Here is a 17,694-nt window from a genome sequence, read left to right as displayed (position 1 = left end):
ACAGCTGACAGCTGCTACCTTTTCATTACCAAACCCAGAACCTGAGACTCACTCTGTAACTCTCATGCTTTTTGTTTCTTTGACACTTTTTAGCTATCAGAGTTCTACACATACTTTATTTCTGATTGTAATTGATTAGTATGCAGTGATAATTATTAATAAGTACCTTGGCAGCAGTGCCTTTTGTGGAGACAGTGATTCCTAAGTTAGTAGGGGATTGGTTGGTTGGTTGGTTGGTTGGTTGGTTGGTTGGTTGGTTGGTTGGTTAGTTTGTTTGTTTGAGACAGGGTCTCTTTACATAGCCCTAGGTGTCTCTTTAGCTTGCTCTGTAGACCAGGCTGGCCTCAGACTCCCAGAAGATCCACCTACCTCTGCCTCCTGAGTACTGGGATTAAAGGTGTGCGCCACCATGCCAGCTCTAAATCAGTGTTTCATTCATGACATCTTGGTCTTCATTGTACTGGTTGAGGTGTAAGATCCAGAAGCAGGTCCAACGAGGATGATAATTCATTCTATAAAAGAGAAAGAGGCAATAGTGTGTGCCTCTAGTTCATTCTGACTCAAACCTTACCTGGTGTGGGAAGAGCTAAAGAAGACGGTAAGAAAAGCCAGTTTCTGCCATCTTGGATTGTTACATGCCTGAGGCAGATACTATTATTTTCCTTTGGCTTTCCTTGATGTGTGGTCATTTCTCCGTGTTACATTCACCATTTCAGACTTCCTCCCCTCCTCCTGCCCCTTTGATCTTCCAGGCCCTCAGTACCGCCTGGAGAAGCAGAGTGAGCCTAACATCGCAGTGGACCTGGAGAGCACACTGGAGAGCCAGAACGCCTGGGAGTTCTGCCTGGTCCGAGAGAACAGTACGTTGGCTGCCTCGCTCTATGCTGCTTTGTCTGTTGCAAACATGCTTAGGAGTGACATTGTTGGGAGTACTTGCTGGCCTGGCTTCCCTAAGCAGATGAAAAGTGACTGTTTTCCAAGGCAGACAGGTCTGGCTAGAAGTGTGTCCCAGAGCGGAGTGACAGACTAAGTGCTGTTTGGTAGTCTGCATCCTGTTTAGCACTTTGTGATTAATACTTTGCTCTTGAACTGCATCTTCCTAATTTTGGAACAACCCTAGAAACAAGAATCTCTTTCTCAGCCAAAGGATCTTTTGTGTATGCAGCAACTGGCCTTGTCGGTGTCAGCTGCTTGATACCATGTTTTAGAAAATGTTAACCACTTGAATATTCTCAGCAGAAGGTGTCACAGTGACTCCAAGTGCCACAGTGAGGTCTGAATTTCTTTCCTGTCTCCAGAGTTTCCGAGTTGTGACGTTTGACAAAACCCTCTGCTAGATGCTCCCCCAATAGGAGGAGATAACCTGCCCACAGCCACTCGTGCTCCAGAGTTGTGTCTTCTGCCTGAAGTGCTCTTTCCTTCTGTCTTACTAGCTTATCCTTGCCCTTGTCTCAGTTTAAATGGCACATCTGCAGAGATAGTCCTATCATCCAGTCATGTCTCATCTGGGCCCCGGGATGCTATCCCAGAGTATTCTGTTCTATTCTTCATGGCATGCATTTCTGTTATTTATTTTGCTTAGTAGCTGGCATGTCTACCTCCCCCACTAGATTGTAGATCTGCAAGGGATTTCTGCCCCATACTAGTTGCTCCTCAGAATACGGAATTGGTGATTTGCTCCAGTAATGGTAAAAGGAGAAAAAAAAGTAGGCACAGAATTTTATTTATCTATTTATTATTTCTGCCATTATAAGTTATGTTTCCAGGGTAAAGAGATGGCTCAGCTTATAAGAGTACTTGTTGCTCACGAAGAGGACCTGGATTTGGTTCCTGACATTTACATCTGGCATCTCACAACAGCCTGGAACTCCAGCTTCTGGCCTCTTAGAGCACCTGCACACACGTGTTTGTGCACGTGCTCATACACACACTCACACACACAAAGTACTTAACTATAAGTTGTGTTTAGCAAGATTGGTGATGAAAGCAGTTGTGTTGGCGACATCAAAGAGAAGAAGTGGCAGGGGCACACCGTGACTCCTACAGATAACACCCATTGCATGAGAACAAAGCTAGCGTTGCAGCAGTGGAGGAGTGAGCTCGAAACGGCTGTTTCTGCTAGATGACATTCTAGGCCATTCATTTTCCTTTCTCCTGGCTCATACTTACACTTTCTAGAATTTCTAAAAGAGGAAAAGGTGAACGTGACATAAAGGCAAATTCTCATGGTAAACATGTCTTAGTGTGACACTTCCTGTAGCACTCCTGAAATAACTCAGCACGACACCACAGGGTGCCAAAGGTAGAGCTAACAGCTGTCCCTTGCTGCCCCTTCTACCTGGTAATTGCTTTCTTTCTCCATTGTCCTGTCATTCTTTAAAGATTTTCTTGAACATACTTGGGCAAGTGATTGACCAGTAGAAACCTCATAGAGGACTCTGTTTCATAGCGTTGACTTCCCAGTAAGTCACAAATAAGAGAGTGTGCTTACTTAGTAGTATCTTGGTAGGTTTGGGGGGATATGTTCACACTTTTAAAAAGTATTTTCTTCTTCCTCCCCCTCCCTCCTCCTCCTCCCCCTCCCTCCTCCTTCCTCTCCAAAGTGTAGGAATTAAGCTTTGCTTCTTGCATCCTAGTTCTCCTCCCAGAGATAACAGGCATCTCTCCAGGGCTGGTCTGTGCATATTCACATGTAAGTAGATAGTTATGTGCACATGCATGTACACATGCACACATCCATGTTTGTATTCCCTCCTTACAAAGCACAAATGGTGACTTGGCGCAGTGTTATTTTATCATCTTAATGATGCACTATAGGTTTCTCTGCACTGATTCACATACTGTACATGTAAACTTTGTGTTCCTAAACTGCTGCTGTTACTCCGTAGCTTATATGATTCAGATTGTTTTTAAGGTGAGGCCCAGGTTTCTTGTGTTAAGAAGAAAAAGCAAAAGGTGTGAGGATTAGTGTGTGAAGCTTTGACATCTAGGCCCTAGCTCGTACTCCACAGCTGAGCAAGAACACAGGCTCCTTCAGCTCTGCCTCCTTCTTGAGCTCCAGCAGCGCTTTCCCCAAGGCTTTGCCGTTTGTTCCAGTTCTGGAGTGGTGAATCAAAACTGCTAGGAATGAAAGAAAGCCCGCCGGTGTTTACAAATAATAAAGGCAGAAAGCAGTCAGAATGCAGCCGCTGCTGTGACTTCGTTGTATAAAATAGGTGCAGATTAGGAAAAGCAATTATTATTAAGAAAAATACTTAAAAGACTAATTATGGAGATCCCAACTAAGAACCATATATTGTTGTCTACTAGCCATCTACTAAGGAGTTCAGTCAACACAGCAATATGTTAAAAATATTTTTTCTCGCCGGGCGTTGGTGGTGCACGCCTTTAATCCCAGCACTCGGGAGGCAGAGGCAGGCGGATCTCTGTGAGTTCGAGGCCAGCCTGGTCTACAGAGCGAGTTCCAGGACAGCCTCCAAAGCCACAGAGAAACCCTGTCTCGAAAAACCAAAAAAATATTTTTTTTTTCTCGCTGTTTTTAGTATGTTTGGTCAGGCCAGACTCACTACCCTTCAAGTGCCATGTTCAAAGGGAGCCAAGAGGAGTCCATTGGGGAATGTGTAATGTGGCCCGTGGCTTCCTGTCCATGCCACTTCCTAGTCCGACAGCACCAGCGTTTTACTGAAACTGTGGGTCATTCAGCTGCCTCTGCAGTACTCACAGCAAGAGTAAGGGTGTTCTCATCTACGGTTCTTAGGATAGTACCTGGTGCATAATTATCCATCAGGGAGTATTGGCTTTAACTAAGAAACAATGGTAGTGCAGGCTCTGTGGCTGGTAGAGCATTGGAGCACAGGTGTGGTGGTCTGGAACCATGGGGCCTTTGCCAAGACGGAGAGAGAAAGGAGTGACCTGGAATTGAGAACCAAGAGAAATTAGAAGCAGGGTACTTTCTGCTGTCCCAGAGTGAGGTTCACTTTATAACGTCAGTGGATTGAAACAACTGCAATGGTGATAGCAGCCTTTCAGTTTTTCTTCAGAGGGTAGAGGCATACATTTTTTTAAAGCAGCCACACCCAGAAGTGTTTTAAAGTAATTTGTTGAGGCCTACTGTTATAGGATCTTTTTCATCCTTCTTTTTTCTTTCTTTCTTTTTTTTTTGTTGTTGTTGTTGTTGTTGATGTTGTTGTGACTTTGGTTTTGGTTTTTCGAGACAGAGTTTCTCTGTATTGTTTTTAAGGCTGTTCTGGAACTAGCTCTTGTAGGCCTCGAACTCACAGAGATCCGCCGACCTCTGCCTCCCGAGTGCTGGGATTAAAGGCGTGCACTGCCACCGCCCAGCTGCTATAGGATCTTATACTGAACATTTTCTAAGTGCTTCCTCATGTTTTGTCCTCCAGACATTATTTTCATTGTGAGAAGACTTTCCCAAAGCTATCCAGATAGCACCAAAACCTGAAGTCAATTCTCTTGATTCCAAAACCCTCTCTAAGACAACCTGAACTTAATGGTTGTGCTGATTGGCGTTGTACTCTGTGAGAGGAGCTTGCAAATGAACTGATATGACAAGTTTCTGCCTAGGGACTGAGAACTCACATTTGTGCTTGGATCTCAGCCTAAATGAGAAGGTGACAAGCCAGAGTCCCTGAGCTTTCCAGTTTGGATCCTTGTCTCATAAGCTACTGTATCCTTCAGCCAACCGTCTGCTGAAACTGGAAGCAGACCAGACGGAAGCAGCTAGTACATTCCGAGAAGGAGGTGGCGGTCAACTCCCATTCTTTTTCAATCTTCCGTCTAAATCTTGACACCACATTGAGCCTCAGTTTTCTCTTCTGCCAAATGCTCTAGGTGACCTTTCACACTGACCAAATGTGGGTCACCCTTCCAGGGCCTTAAAAGAAAGAAACAGCTTCTTTCATAGTTTTGAGATAGGAACTCTGGAATTCCTCATCATTAAGGCCAAAATGTGCCCAAGATTAACCTGGCTTTACGGACCACCTAGTACTACCTCTCTTTACCACTCACCACTCATTAGGCTATATCATAATAGTTCAGGATGGTGCTTAAACGATTGTTACTAGAACCAGGTAGATCTTAGTACTTGCAGACTCTGATGTTGGGCACATCTTGGATGGCACTTCTCCAAGATCCAGTTTCCTGTGGAGGTGGAACCTGCTTGGGGCCTCTTGTGAAGATGGAATGAAATAGGATCACAGTTTAACAACCTTTTAGAAAGGTGTGGTCATGTTTCTGTTATAGAGGAGGAAACTGAGGCTCTGGAAGGGTAAGTGATTTGCTAATGTTTTATGAATACTGACACAGAGCCGGGAAAACAAAACTGTGTCTTCTTCCACTAAGTCTACTGCAAAACTGAACCTAATTCCTTTGCTTTGTTAATAAAGGTGCTATGGAGAGAAGTGTCAATGCTTCAGTTCAGAGGCGATGCACAACCTACATCATTTCAGTGCCTTCCTGAACTTAGACAGATAGACTGTGGTGGAACAGGGCCAGAGAGGCCTCATTTAGTTGCCCCTTAAAGACCAAGTAAAGCACTGGTCTAATCCCAACACTCAGAGGTAGAGGCAAGTAAATCTCTGTGAGTTCAAGGCCAGCCTGGTCTACAAAGAGTTCCTGGACAGCCGGGGCTACACAAAGAAACCCTGTTTCAAAAAAACAAAAAAGTGGGGTGCACAACTCTTGAAAGCCTGCTGGCATCCTGGGCTTACAGTCCCTCTCCTTCCTCCCCTTAGACTACACTTGGTGGATTAGTTTGCTACAAGCTAGAGTGCAGCCCCTGTGACCCTGGACAGTGACCAGATCTTAATGCCCTGTCTCTAATTGTTTGTCTAGACCCCACTCCTTCCCCGTGATGGTCTGTGCCTCCTGCACCCAGCCCTGATGTCTTCACTCTGCCCCTGAAGAAGCTGTGTCTTCACAGCCTCCATAGCTAGACTTAAAAAAGGAAAGGAAGAGAGTGGTACAGGCTTGGATGTGTTTCCAGAACCTTCTATGAAGCTTCTTCACAGCAGGCCATTCCTTCTCCTGCTTGCTCTCAGCCAGGCCTGGAGACTCCCTGGTGGTTCCTCTCTGCTTGTGGAGGCTTTGCCTTCTTCTGTTACACATAACTAATCACACCAGTTCCTATCATGTTCATTGAATGAAGGGCTTTAAAGCTCTTTTATTAGACCGCAGCAGTATTCCTCAAGTACAAAGGAAAATGTGATCATGCAAATAAAGTCTGTTTACAAGGAGCAGTGACTTGTGACGCTCGCGGTCCATATTTCAGGTTGAGTTATTGCTGAAAGGCAGCTGCTTGTCTGGCTTGGAGGTAGGTGTTCTCGGTAAGGAATTTTCTATTTGATGCTGCATAACAGCTCCTTGCACACTAGCAGAATTTAAATGAAATAGAAGTGTTACCGCGGAGTGCCTGTGTCCACCTCTTGCTGTTTGTTAACGGGTGGATTGGCCATATGTATAGGAGGTAAGGTGAGGGATTTGTCACTTGGGGCCTCATTTCTCCATGTGATGAATGTGATGGTGATCCTGCCCAGTGGGGCTGTTGTGAGGTGTCAACTATGGACACAAGTAAATGACACTATATGTTAAAATCTCATGATGAACCACAGTGCACCATATAAGGGTTGGCCATTAACAAAATGCCTGTGCCTCCGTGTCCTCCCAGTCACAAGCTGCTCTGAGCTTGTGTGGCCTTGTCCTTGGTGTTCCTCCTAGTAGCCTCTTACACTTCCCACAGTCCCTTTGGGCAAAAGAGGAGTGGATCTCTGGGGCTAAAAGCTGTGCTGACCTGGATAGCAAGCAAGCCTGTCCACAGGGACTTTTTGAGTAATGGAAGCGCCTATTGTCCACGTGAATTGACTTTTCCTCGCTTCTCCTTTCTGAAAAGTCCTCCCCCCTTTTCATTTTATCATTAGGTAGTAATTAGTATTCAAAGGAAATTGGTCTTAATATATTAAAATTGGTTAAGTGCATTTAGACCTGTACCACAGCCAATGTCTTATTGGAAAATGTAATTGGGGACTCTGTGTATGTAATTAATTGAATTACAATTAAGAACTTTCATTAAGTGATACACTGGTACATTAGAACAGTAAGGAAGCACGTTTGACAAGCCGCAAACCCTGTCTGGGCTCTAAGTGAGGGCACAGAGCCTTGCACTCTTCCGCTCAGCTCCTGGCCCCAGAATGTGCCCTGCTGTCCCCAGTAATGGTTTTGGTAATGCATCAGGTGACATTCCTGTAGTGATTAGATTCTTCCAACATTGTGCTCTGCCTCTTGGTTCTGGACCTCAGTGTTGGTCAGATTTTCCGGTCCTTTAGTATTCTGCCATGTAAACTGTCCAGTATTAGGATCCCTGGGGAGAGTGGCATTACTTTCCCTGTGTTATGAGCAGAAACAAAGACACATTGGAGGAAGGACTGGTGGGAATTTTGCCAGTCTAACTTGTAAGCAGACCTATCTGAGCCCTGTGTCCCACCCTGCAAACCGTTCCACTCCACCTCTCAAGGATAGTTGTGTTCACTTTGATTGTGTATTTGTTCACTTGTCCTTTATATGTTGACATTGGATCGCAGTTGTGATCAGTGACAACCAGCAAAAGACTAGTCCAGTTTACTGGAGAGGCAAGGGATGATGAAAAGCAGAGAAAAGAGATTTGCCCCAGTGTGCCCACACAGGATGGGGAACAGATAAAGGGGCTTAGCAGCCCCCAAGTCTGCCTTTTAGGTACTGAAAGAAGGCTTGGGTTTAAGTGAAGGACAAGAAGAATGCAGTCTTGGTCAAGATGTGTCTCCTCCCATCCTTGGCCCATCATAGCTCAGCTCTGGTCCTCCAGCAAGGTGTTCTGATAAAAATGTTCATCAGTTGCTCCCTTAGATTGAAGCCTCACTCTTATGGGAATGGGAAGGGACACATGTCTTTCGTGGTTTGCTCTTGTAACTCAAGGTGACTAAAGTAATTCACTTCTGTTCCTTCCATCAAAAGTCTGTACAAAATAAAGGCAGAGATGCCAGTCTAGCACATACTTTTGCTACCTGGTGGGCCCAGGTGAAGAGTTGGTGTTTTCATTTAGCAAAGGTGGCTTTTGAGTGACCATTTTGAGAGGAATCAGCTGCCTTGAAGAACGGGGGAAATGAGTTAAAACACTAGGTAAGATAATGTTCTAAGGTAGACACTGCCCATCTGAAGCCCCAAGACAAAATGTACTGCCCCTGAGAAGGCCACCCTGAACTGGGCATGGGTACAGGTTGAGCTGGGGGCTAAGCAGGCCCCTTCTGTGATCTATTCTTTCAGAAATTCTGCAGACCTAAAACTTTCTGATCACCTCATAAAGCAAGTTTACCTTTATTTATTGAGGGAGAGCTGACGTCTCTACATGGAAAGTCCTCTGGCAGACTGACTCTGACTCCAAGAGTTTAATCAATTAAACACTGTGACAGCAAGGACCCCTGCTCAGGTTGTAGCATAGCCAATATCCTACTGTGCGATTCTGGTGGCTTTAAAGAGAATACTGCAGAGGGGCGTGTGTGTGCTATAGTATATCACTTATTGATCGCTTTTAGAGACCAGCAAAAATGACTAGCAGCTGAAGGGAAGTGTTTAATAGAGGGGAAGCTTTGGGCTTATGGGACTTTGGGGACTTAAATGGCTTCTGGAAAAAAAAGTGATGGATGCAGAGCTTTGAGGAAGAGTTTTTCTCCATGACTTACTCAGGCATCCAGCATTGAGTCTGACTAGGAAGAGAGACATTTCAGTCTTGATTCCTTTGTTCCAGCAGGGCAGGCATGTGTGTGGTCCGTTTACTCTGCAGTGATGGCCTGTAGCATTGTATAGCTCCAACCTACTGAAGGAATGCCTTTACCCAAAACAGGTTATGCAGTGGTTACACAGGGGATTCAATTCTAGCTCCAGTTTGCATGGGTGCATGACTCTAGCAACAAGATGACACTTGAACCTCACTTTTTTTTTTCTCACTTGTTTGGGTATATCACCTGACCTAAAAAGACATTGGGAAATGAAAGACCACATGTCCATAATCCTGAACATATAGCATCTAGTATAGAACATACAGTACCCCCTTAGTCTGAATACCTATCCTCAGTGCACATCCTCTTATGAAGGGTCTGGGTGGTGTGGTGAGTTCTGTAGGCCCAGGTGAACCCAGGTTCTTCTGACCACAAACTTCTTGGATCAAAGCTTAGGGTTGCACCATTCTGCTGGCTGCTTTTGTTGAACATTTACTGAGTGACAAGCAGTGTGCCATATGGAGTGGAATTTCCCTGCCTGTGGAGAGTGCCTCACCACAAGGAGACCACAGGTAGATGAAAGTCGCAATGAGCACCTTCCCCAGAGAGCTGCAGGTTTCAAGAGAGAAACCAAGGAAGGTTCTATTGAAGTAGACTCTGAAGCATAGACGTTTTGAAGAAGAAAGGATGCCCTGGCTAGATGGCACAACTTGAGCAGAGACCAACTTGGCTAAAGCAGCAGTTGTTGGGGAGTGGGCAGGATTGCAAGCCGTTGAGATAGAGTGGTGGGGACTACGGTTTGTTTTCCCTTCCCCAGTCAGCTCTTTGCACAGCTGTAAGGGCATCTTACCTTGCCAGTGAACTGTCCTAGTGGCCACACTCTCTTGGGTGTGGTTTCTGGTGCAGACATAACTCTTTAAGGTAGAGGAGCAGCGAGCACACTCTCTCTTGTTGGAGAGCATCAGAAGGGCAGAGACTGCATCTTCTGGAGCAGGAAGGCCTCAGCGGTTATTTACCCTTATCTGTGCAAGTCCTTCCCCAATAAAACACCTATTTATCTTTTATCTTGGGTCTGGTGAACTCATTTAAACCCCGCCTATCTTCCTGCCTCTACTAGCCAATCTGTTTTATTTATCAACCAATAAGAGAAACATATACACAGAAGGACATCCCCCATCATCTCCTCTTTTCCGTCTAAATAAAAAGAAAGGTTTTAACTTTAACATAGTAAAATTATATATAACAAAACAGTTATTAAGTAAGAGCTATAGTTAACAATATTTAGTCCATTAGCATTTGGCAAAATTTAAAGAAAATATTCTGTCATCTATCTTTGTGAGTCTAAAGTTTTATGTGTAATTTATCCTTTTTCATAACTAAGGAAAACCATAGCCACAATTATCTGTCTTCAACTCCATCAAAGACCACAGAAGGATAAATATAACATATAAATTGACAGGGACATTTTGCTGCCTGGACAGTCGCCCAAAGTTTTTCTGTAACGTTGGAGCATCCATCTTCAGCCCATAGGCCACAGTGTGTCTGGCAGACTTCTCGGTGAAGCAGGAAATTTTAAGCTGTCCACCTGTATTGGCAGTTTGTCAGTCATTTTTCTCTGTGTCCTGCAGAATGTCTGGAAGACCCTTCCATGAAGCAGAAACCCTGAAGGACTGTCCCATCTTGTTTTGGCAAATTCAGCAGTCACTCCTATGGGTCCTGCATGTCCAGTTTGGACAGCAGACAGTCAAAACAGTTCAGGGAAGAGCAGTTTCTTGCCCACATGGCTAGTCTTGCCACATCGAAGGCAAACTCCATAACGAGTTTCTTCGATGCCCATCTTCCTTTCCCAGCCTATAGACTCTCCTCTCCTCTCCTCCCCCTGTCCTTCTCCACACCCTTCCCCTTTGTCCTCTCCGTTCCTCCCCTTCTCCCTGTCTTCTCTAGCCAAAGGAAAGGACTTGCTCTTTTCAGAACACTCACTTTCTGTGTACTTCGTTGTTTTCTCATCCTTTTTCTCATAATTCCTATTCCTTTCTCATCATCCAAGAACTCTCCCCCCTCAGTCCCTGCGCTGGCCCAGCATCTACCCTGTGCTGTGTGTTTCTGGGTTGGAACGAACAGGTCATCAGGGTGGTATCATGAGAGCTTGAGAAAAGTGAGGGCGTAACAGAGGACATTTACCTTCTGGTTGAGTTCTAGGGATTTTACAGGAGACTGAAGTTGCTTTAACTTGTACTAGACCAGGCATTTTTAGACTTGGTCTGAGACCCAATTAACCCCGGGTGAACTTGAAAGTCTTGTGTAGCTTGCTCTGTGGATATAGGAAAAATGTCAATAGCATACAGTGAGTTCACCTGAGTGTTGCCTTAATGACTAGTACCTACTCGTTTGAAAGAAAGCCATGTGCCTCTAAATGTTTCCCTTGGTGCCTATAAAATCACGTGTATGAACTACTCTTTGAAGTGGCGGATTGTAGTTAGCCTTGGTTCTCAGCACTGAGAGCAAACTGTTACTTGAAATGTGTGTGGACTCTTCTGTCTGGTTTGCTGTCAGGATGCAACACATTTACACAGGCCTGATGCCACTTCCATGTCCCATCATGGTGTCCACGGCACCAAGTTAGCAGTTCTCATGCTTCCTGCATTGGAACCTCTTTATACACTTAAAAGTTACTGAGGTAGGGCTGGGGGTGAAGATTGAAATTAGATGTTTAGTTCATTCAAGACCTCGGGTTCGATCCCCAGCACCAAGGAGGGGGAAACTGTTTTACCATTGTATATCATTTTGATTTGGCAATTTTTGTTTCCTGTTTCAATTGTGTGGGGGCGGGTGAGCAAGGTGTGTCTATGTGACTTAGGCTGGCCTGAAACTCTCAACCCTCCTGCTTCAGGCTCCAAAATACTGGCATTACAAGTATGTATACCACCTGACTAATAAAAATGTATTGAAGACTACAAAAAAACTTTATCCTATATCTACAAATATAAACAAACAGTGTTTATTAAGTCATTAAAAAGAATAGATATGGTAGCATAAACATTTTGTGAAGAAAAAAACTAGATCTTCTTTTAAATTTTAATGAAAATTTACTTCCTTTCCCCCCCACCCCACTCCTATCCCGCCCCCAGCCCCCAGCTCTGAGGCAGGATGTCTTGTAGCCCAGACTGACCTTGAACTCCTTGTACTGAGCGTGACTTCTGTGTGCTAGGATTATAGGTGTGCACTTCCATGCCTGGTGCGAGCAGTGCTGGGGTCCTGGTTTCTGTGTGCCCAGGGCCTTGCACGTGTTAGGCAGATATTCTGCCGCCTGAGCTGCAGCCCAGCCCTGTTTTACGTTTTGCTCACTCCTGTCTGGCTAATAGAATATCCTAGGTCTTCATATCTGCTTCTGTACTCAGTTTGTTACAATATACTGTTTGGGTTGTACTATAGTAAGAAAATTTGTCCTAACACAGAAACAGGGGAGAGAATTTCCATACCCTTTTCAGATAGTTGTTGGTATTAATTTTCATTTATATCAAAATTCAAGTGATAGTTTCCTAAAGGTTAATTGCAATGTGGAATCAGAACTCTTTCTTGCATTGTGCACTTGTAAGGGAATGAACGTAAAAGGCAAAGGATGTTTTACTGTTACTGTGAAAACAGTATAGGACCTTGGGGCCCTGAAGGGAGCTTGGAGGTAGACGTGCCCACCACTAGCCCAGACCTGTACCTTGAAGGTCTCTGATTTTGCATTCACTGTTCTAGCCATATTCTCTTGTTCTAGGGCCAAAAGGGTGTACATAGGGGTGTAGGAACAGCTTTTCGCATAACCCAAGAGGAGGAGGAGGATGAAAACAGCAAAGAAACACACAGATTCCAGAGCCTGGTGATCCTGTTCCACTTATTCTGTACCATAGTGAGAGGCCAGAAGTCCGGGTGTTAGAGTACATGTAACTTTGTATCTGTGGTCTGCCCACATACCCACTCTTCCTTACTGCAGAAGCTAGGATTGCCTTGGACTTGGTTCCTTTATTGCCTCTCTGCTTCCCTTCGTGTTGCTCACCCCAGCCTGTTTGACCTCTCTTTCCATGAGACAAGGACCAGACACCGTTCCACAGTCCTGATTTTATCCCGGGGAATTAGGCTGCTTCCTCTAAGATTTCTCCGTTGTCCCCAGGCCCTTGCACGTTATACTCTGCCAGAGCCTTCTTGTCAATTCATTTGTGCTCTGGTGCTCAAGTCACTGCTAAGCCCCACCCCAAAATGTGATCTATCATATTCAGCCTTGAGTTACTGCAACGTGAGCGTTTTGACACAATACATTATGGTAATGCACAGCACATAGAGACATTAACACTCCCGACTTTGACAGAGTACACTGTGAAGTCTTTGAAGGCACCATTACAATTTATCTTGTCACTCATGAGAAGATCCGGTTCAGCTTTAATGTAGATGAACACAGTGTGGCTTTTGTCTTATTTAATTGCTTGTGACCTTTTTAATTGCTAATTTAACAAAATACCAAAGGGTTGTATTTCAGTTAAATTAATGATTTGGGGAGGGTTCTGTGTGTTTGTTTTTAAGACATTCTGGTTCTCTCTACTTTTCACTTTGAGAAGATAAAATGTCATCTTGAGCAGAAGTGGTGTATTAATGTAAAGTTGATAGTGCGATAAGGATTTCCATATGCAAAAGGCATAATACCAAGTATCTGGCGTGTGTGTTTGGGTTCCACCTTCTCCAAGGTACAGATGTGAAAGGTTTAGACACTAACCCATTGCAGTTTTCTGGTTTCCAAACGCACTGCTAGTTCAGTGCTTCGCTTTAGTTAGCTGCCTGGAGATAAAGTGCCATTCTCTGGGCTTGTCTGCTTGTCCTGTTCTTTGTGTTCAGTAGCTGGGTCATAATTTCCTGAGGATCAAGACCCTTTGCTACCTTCTCACAGTCTGCCCTGCTGGATGAGTGAGACACATGTACACACAGAGAAGCCCTACACTCTGGTACTCCTGGGCCCACTTGAAAACTAGCAGCGGGCCTTGAAGCTACTGTTTCAGCAGATGACTTGCTTGGAGTGAGCAGCTAGAACCGGAGGGAATGCAGGACAGCACCTTCCCTGCTCCTTTGACGTTGTACCTTCCTGATCTTAAGAGCTGGCATGGCCCTGTCAGCAGGGCATGGCTCAGAACTCACTCAAGTGTAAGGAGACCCAAATCCTCAATGGGATGTGAATTTCCCTTGGCAGAGAGTAGAAGGTCAGTGTGTGAAGCATTAGTGTTGAACCAGCTCCAGCTATGAAAGTCTAAAATTAATAGGAGGAAATTGACAAGCCTTGCTGGTTATTCCATAGCTTAAGACCTTGACTAAAATCCTATCGTCTCATCTGCCCGTTATTAACATTTCAGCAAAATATAAAGTTTTCATTAATCTCCCACAGTAAAGTTAGCCATGAAAACTGGCACTTGTTTGAGCTTTTAGGACACATTAGCTGGTGTATTAAACAGAATGTGTCATTCTTCAGCAGCTTCTATAAGAAGCTAAATCAATTTCCAGCCTTATTTATGCACCACTTTATCTAAAAGCATCTGAATTATCATTTACAACTAAGATACTTTATTAGCAGCTGGCATTGAAATTGCTCAGTAAAAAAAAAAATGTATGTCACGTGTAGTAATTTTTAAATTGGTTTTAATCCAACATCATAAAATGTAAAAATCTCAAGTATGGGATTTTGTTGTTGTTTTATTTTAGTAATTGGCATTTTAACATAATGAGCTATTACTCTTTCCAAATCAAATACCTGCAATGTTTAGAAAATACCAATTAGTTACAGTTCCAGAAGCTGTGAAACTCAGGGCTAAGCTCTATCTAATGTGTTGTTCTCGGCTGAGATGGACTTTAGTGTTTAAGAAATAAAGAATGTTTTCTTGATAATTTTTACATATAAAAGTCCTAAGATAGAAATTAATACTTTTTGGCAGTTATGTTTCTATTTAAATGTAGTTTGGATAAAATAAATTACTCTACTGGACTTTCCTCCCAGCCTTCATTCTTATGTTACATTTCCCAGGAGACACTGAGGACCATAATCTGTCCCAAATCACTGGTGCTTCAAAGAATGAAAGCAGTCAACAGATGGCTCTTGCAGAGGTGGCGTGTCACTCAGGTTGTCCTGCAGTGAGATGCTCCCCCTGCACTTGCGCTGTGACTACCCTCCTGTGGCTTACGGTCTAGAGGCAGAGACACTAATGACTTCCTAGTCACTCCTGTAGAAGATCAGGGAGCCATACTAGATGGGGGGGGATTGAAGTAAAGGAAATCTCCCTTCTTGGAGCCTCATTTGACTAGGCTTTTGAGAAGGGATAGGAAGAGACTGGAAAGGACAGGAAGCAGGCAGTGTGTTCTAAGCAGGGAGGATGACATGTGCAGTGTGCTCTAAGACGGGACTGTGCCCAAGTGTATCAATGCTTCCCAAGGGACAGCCTATCACAGGAGCTGTGTTGTCCACATGAATAGCCATAGTGTTTGGAAACAGAGCATACAGTTCCTAATAACTGATTTCAGTTTTAAAGGAAAAGGAACCAACTTATTTAAAATGTCAGCATGTAGGCAAAGAAAAGCATGGATTTGTCAGGGTGCAGAGGTACCCAAAGCTCGTGCCTTCAGGCCCATGGACTTCATTCATCTGAAGAAGTTCTAGAAGTTTGCCTGTGGTTTGCCTTTATCTAGGGTAGCCTTGAGATATGGCTTAGCTTCTCACCAGTTTAAGATAGTAAATTCCAGAACCCTCCATGTTGTCATGAGGCTTACCATGAATAAAGTACTTGATATCATGGCTGACACAGATAGCAGACTACCCATTATTTATTTAGAAATTTAGTGTGAGCACACCAGTTGCCTGTGCTGTTCTTAGGAAAAAGCATAAAGATAAATAAGAAACTTCGCTGACCTTTGTGAAACTTCCACATTAGGGCAAAGAAACCACAAGCAGTTTTTCTAGTCCAAGGCTGACTACTGTTAATCATTTTCTGTACTAGATTCTTTGCATGAATGTTGATGTTTTGTGAATGTCAAAGACAGGTTTACAGAGGTCGTCACCCACCTAAGATCACACAGCAAATTAGAGGTAGAGGTGGGAGTTGAACCAGGTCTGCCCAGCTCTAGATCCAGTATATACCAGCTGTTGTAGATGTGTGTCAGAGCCACTAAAATGGATTTCAAGGAAATGGTGAAGTCTGAGCTAGCCTGGGAAAGGGGAAGATTTTAGCTGTTCTGGGGTAGAGCTGAAGGAATAGTCTAGGCCATGAACAAGACCCAGGACTGGACTTTAGAAGTGTACATCTCAGACCCTGGGGACTGACTGACTTTAGAAGTGTACATCCCAGACTCTGGGGACTGACGATTGTTTGGTGTTCCTGATGTAACCTTGAACCTAGAAGCAGTCTGCAGAGTTTGGGAGGATCTGAGAGAGGCATTATGAGGACTGATAAGAGATTGGAAAAGTTGTAGAGACCGGCTTCCTGTTTGTCACCCATGTCACGTCACATGGTGTGAGTGAGTGATGAAACCTCTAGATAAATGAACCGGAAGGTCTTGTAGTCGGATCACAGAGGCAGCCAGCCCAGCAGTCTCAATGCCAGCAGGAAGCTCCTGCGTGAGACAGGGGAAGCCGTGGAGTACAGGGCAGGGGCAGCTAAGCAGGTTGGAGATTTGGAAGGGACAGGGTTCTTCAAGGAGCATGGGTAACGTCCATAACTACCACATTCCCAGATTTTGACCAGCTCTATAGAGACCAAGCTGCTTGAGAGCAAAAACAGTGTTTCTGCTCTCTTCTCCCCACTGCCCAGCCAAGGACCTGTCTTAGAATAGGCAGTGTTTGTGGAATTAACTGTTGAATGATTAATACGTTAGCATTCTCTGTTTACTGGGATGGCATTATTAAGTCATCGCTCAGCCTTTTCTCCTCCAAATTAAATAGCCCGTATTATTTTAATTTATCCCAAAGCATTTTAACCAGACACCATTTGCCAAGCCTCATGTATCTTTATGTGTTAAACTGTTCTCTTCCTACCCAGGTTCAAGGGCAGACGGAGTTTTTGAGGAGGATTCACAAATTGACATCGCTACAGTACAGGATATGCTTAGCAGCCACCATTACAAGTCATTCAAAGTCAGCATGATCCACAGACTTCGATTCACAACTGATGTGCAGCTCGGTGAGTGCGTGAGGAGAGGCGGGGAAAGGGCAGCACTCAGGCTTGTGTGACCTGAACGACCAAAGAGGGGATGGTGAACAGCGAAACTTAAAATATATCCTTCTCCCACCAGAGGGTTCTGTCTGTCTTCTTTATGAGACAGAAGATTAAGAAGAGACTGTCCTCAACCTGGTGGACCTATGGGAAGTTTTGCGGGCCCTCTGCTCCTGGGGATGTCCTCAGAGCTCCTGGGATGCTGCTGCATACCTGTCCTTACTCCCCAAGTTCACAGCTTCCTTGTTCAGGAAGCTTCTCAGTGATCTCAGAGGTTATTTTGGGGTCTCACTAGAAAACCCAGTACTCACTTTCAACAAGTGTCTGGGCTTGATTTGTTCTGATGAAGCACTAAGTTTCTGCTTTTGCTTATTCCTACCAGGGATAGATAATTCACCGTAACAGTCAACATGGTATTAATACATCATAGCTGCATTGTCTAGATGTCCACTGTGTCTGAGTCACTGCTAATTGCTTCCCTTGCACGGTGTACCACCTAGAAGGTGGCAGTTTTTGCCTCCCCACTTGACAGAGGTAGTAATGAGGGACAGAGATAGCCTCATGCCCAACTTACACAGGCTACTGGTAGTGTCCTGTGGAACCCGGGTCTCACCGGGCCGTGTCCTCTGTCCCCTAACAAAGATCCCCATGCGTGGGGAGAGAAGATGCTGGGAGGACACCAAGCTCACACAGGGAGGGAGTTG

At 44.5% G+C, this 17,694-nt stretch overlaps 1 protein-coding gene across 8 annotated transcripts in view; it reads left to right on the top strand.

Annotated features, from left to right (window-relative positions):
• The window catches only part of Mapkap1 (MAPK associated protein 1), a 218,349-nt gene that overhangs the window by 159,163 nt on the left and 41,492 nt on the right, over positions 1-17,694 (top strand). For 6 of the 8 annotated variants that reach the window (XM_040735547.1, XM_040735550.1, XM_040735552.1 and 3 more), the window contains 2 exons: positions 753-860; positions 16,817-16,957. In XM_040735547.1, coding sequence (XP_040591481.1) covers positions 753-860; positions 16,817-16,957 — 249 coding nt within the window. The remainder of the gene's footprint in view (positions 1-752; positions 861-16,816; positions 16,958-17,694) is intronic. The other 2 variants (XM_040735549.1, XM_040735551.1) reach the window with 1 other exon arrangement.

Source organism: Mesocricetus auratus, unplaced genomic scaffold (genome assembly GCF_017639785.1).
Source record: "Mesocricetus auratus isolate SY011 unplaced genomic scaffold, BCM_Maur_2.0 Super-Scaffold_100047, whole genome shotgun sequence".
Taxonomy (NCBI): domain Eukaryota; kingdom Metazoa; phylum Chordata; class Mammalia; order Rodentia; family Cricetidae; genus Mesocricetus; species Mesocricetus auratus.
The sequence above is the reverse complement of the archived record's forward strand: the minus strand, read 5'-3'. Positions and strand labels throughout refer to the sequence as shown.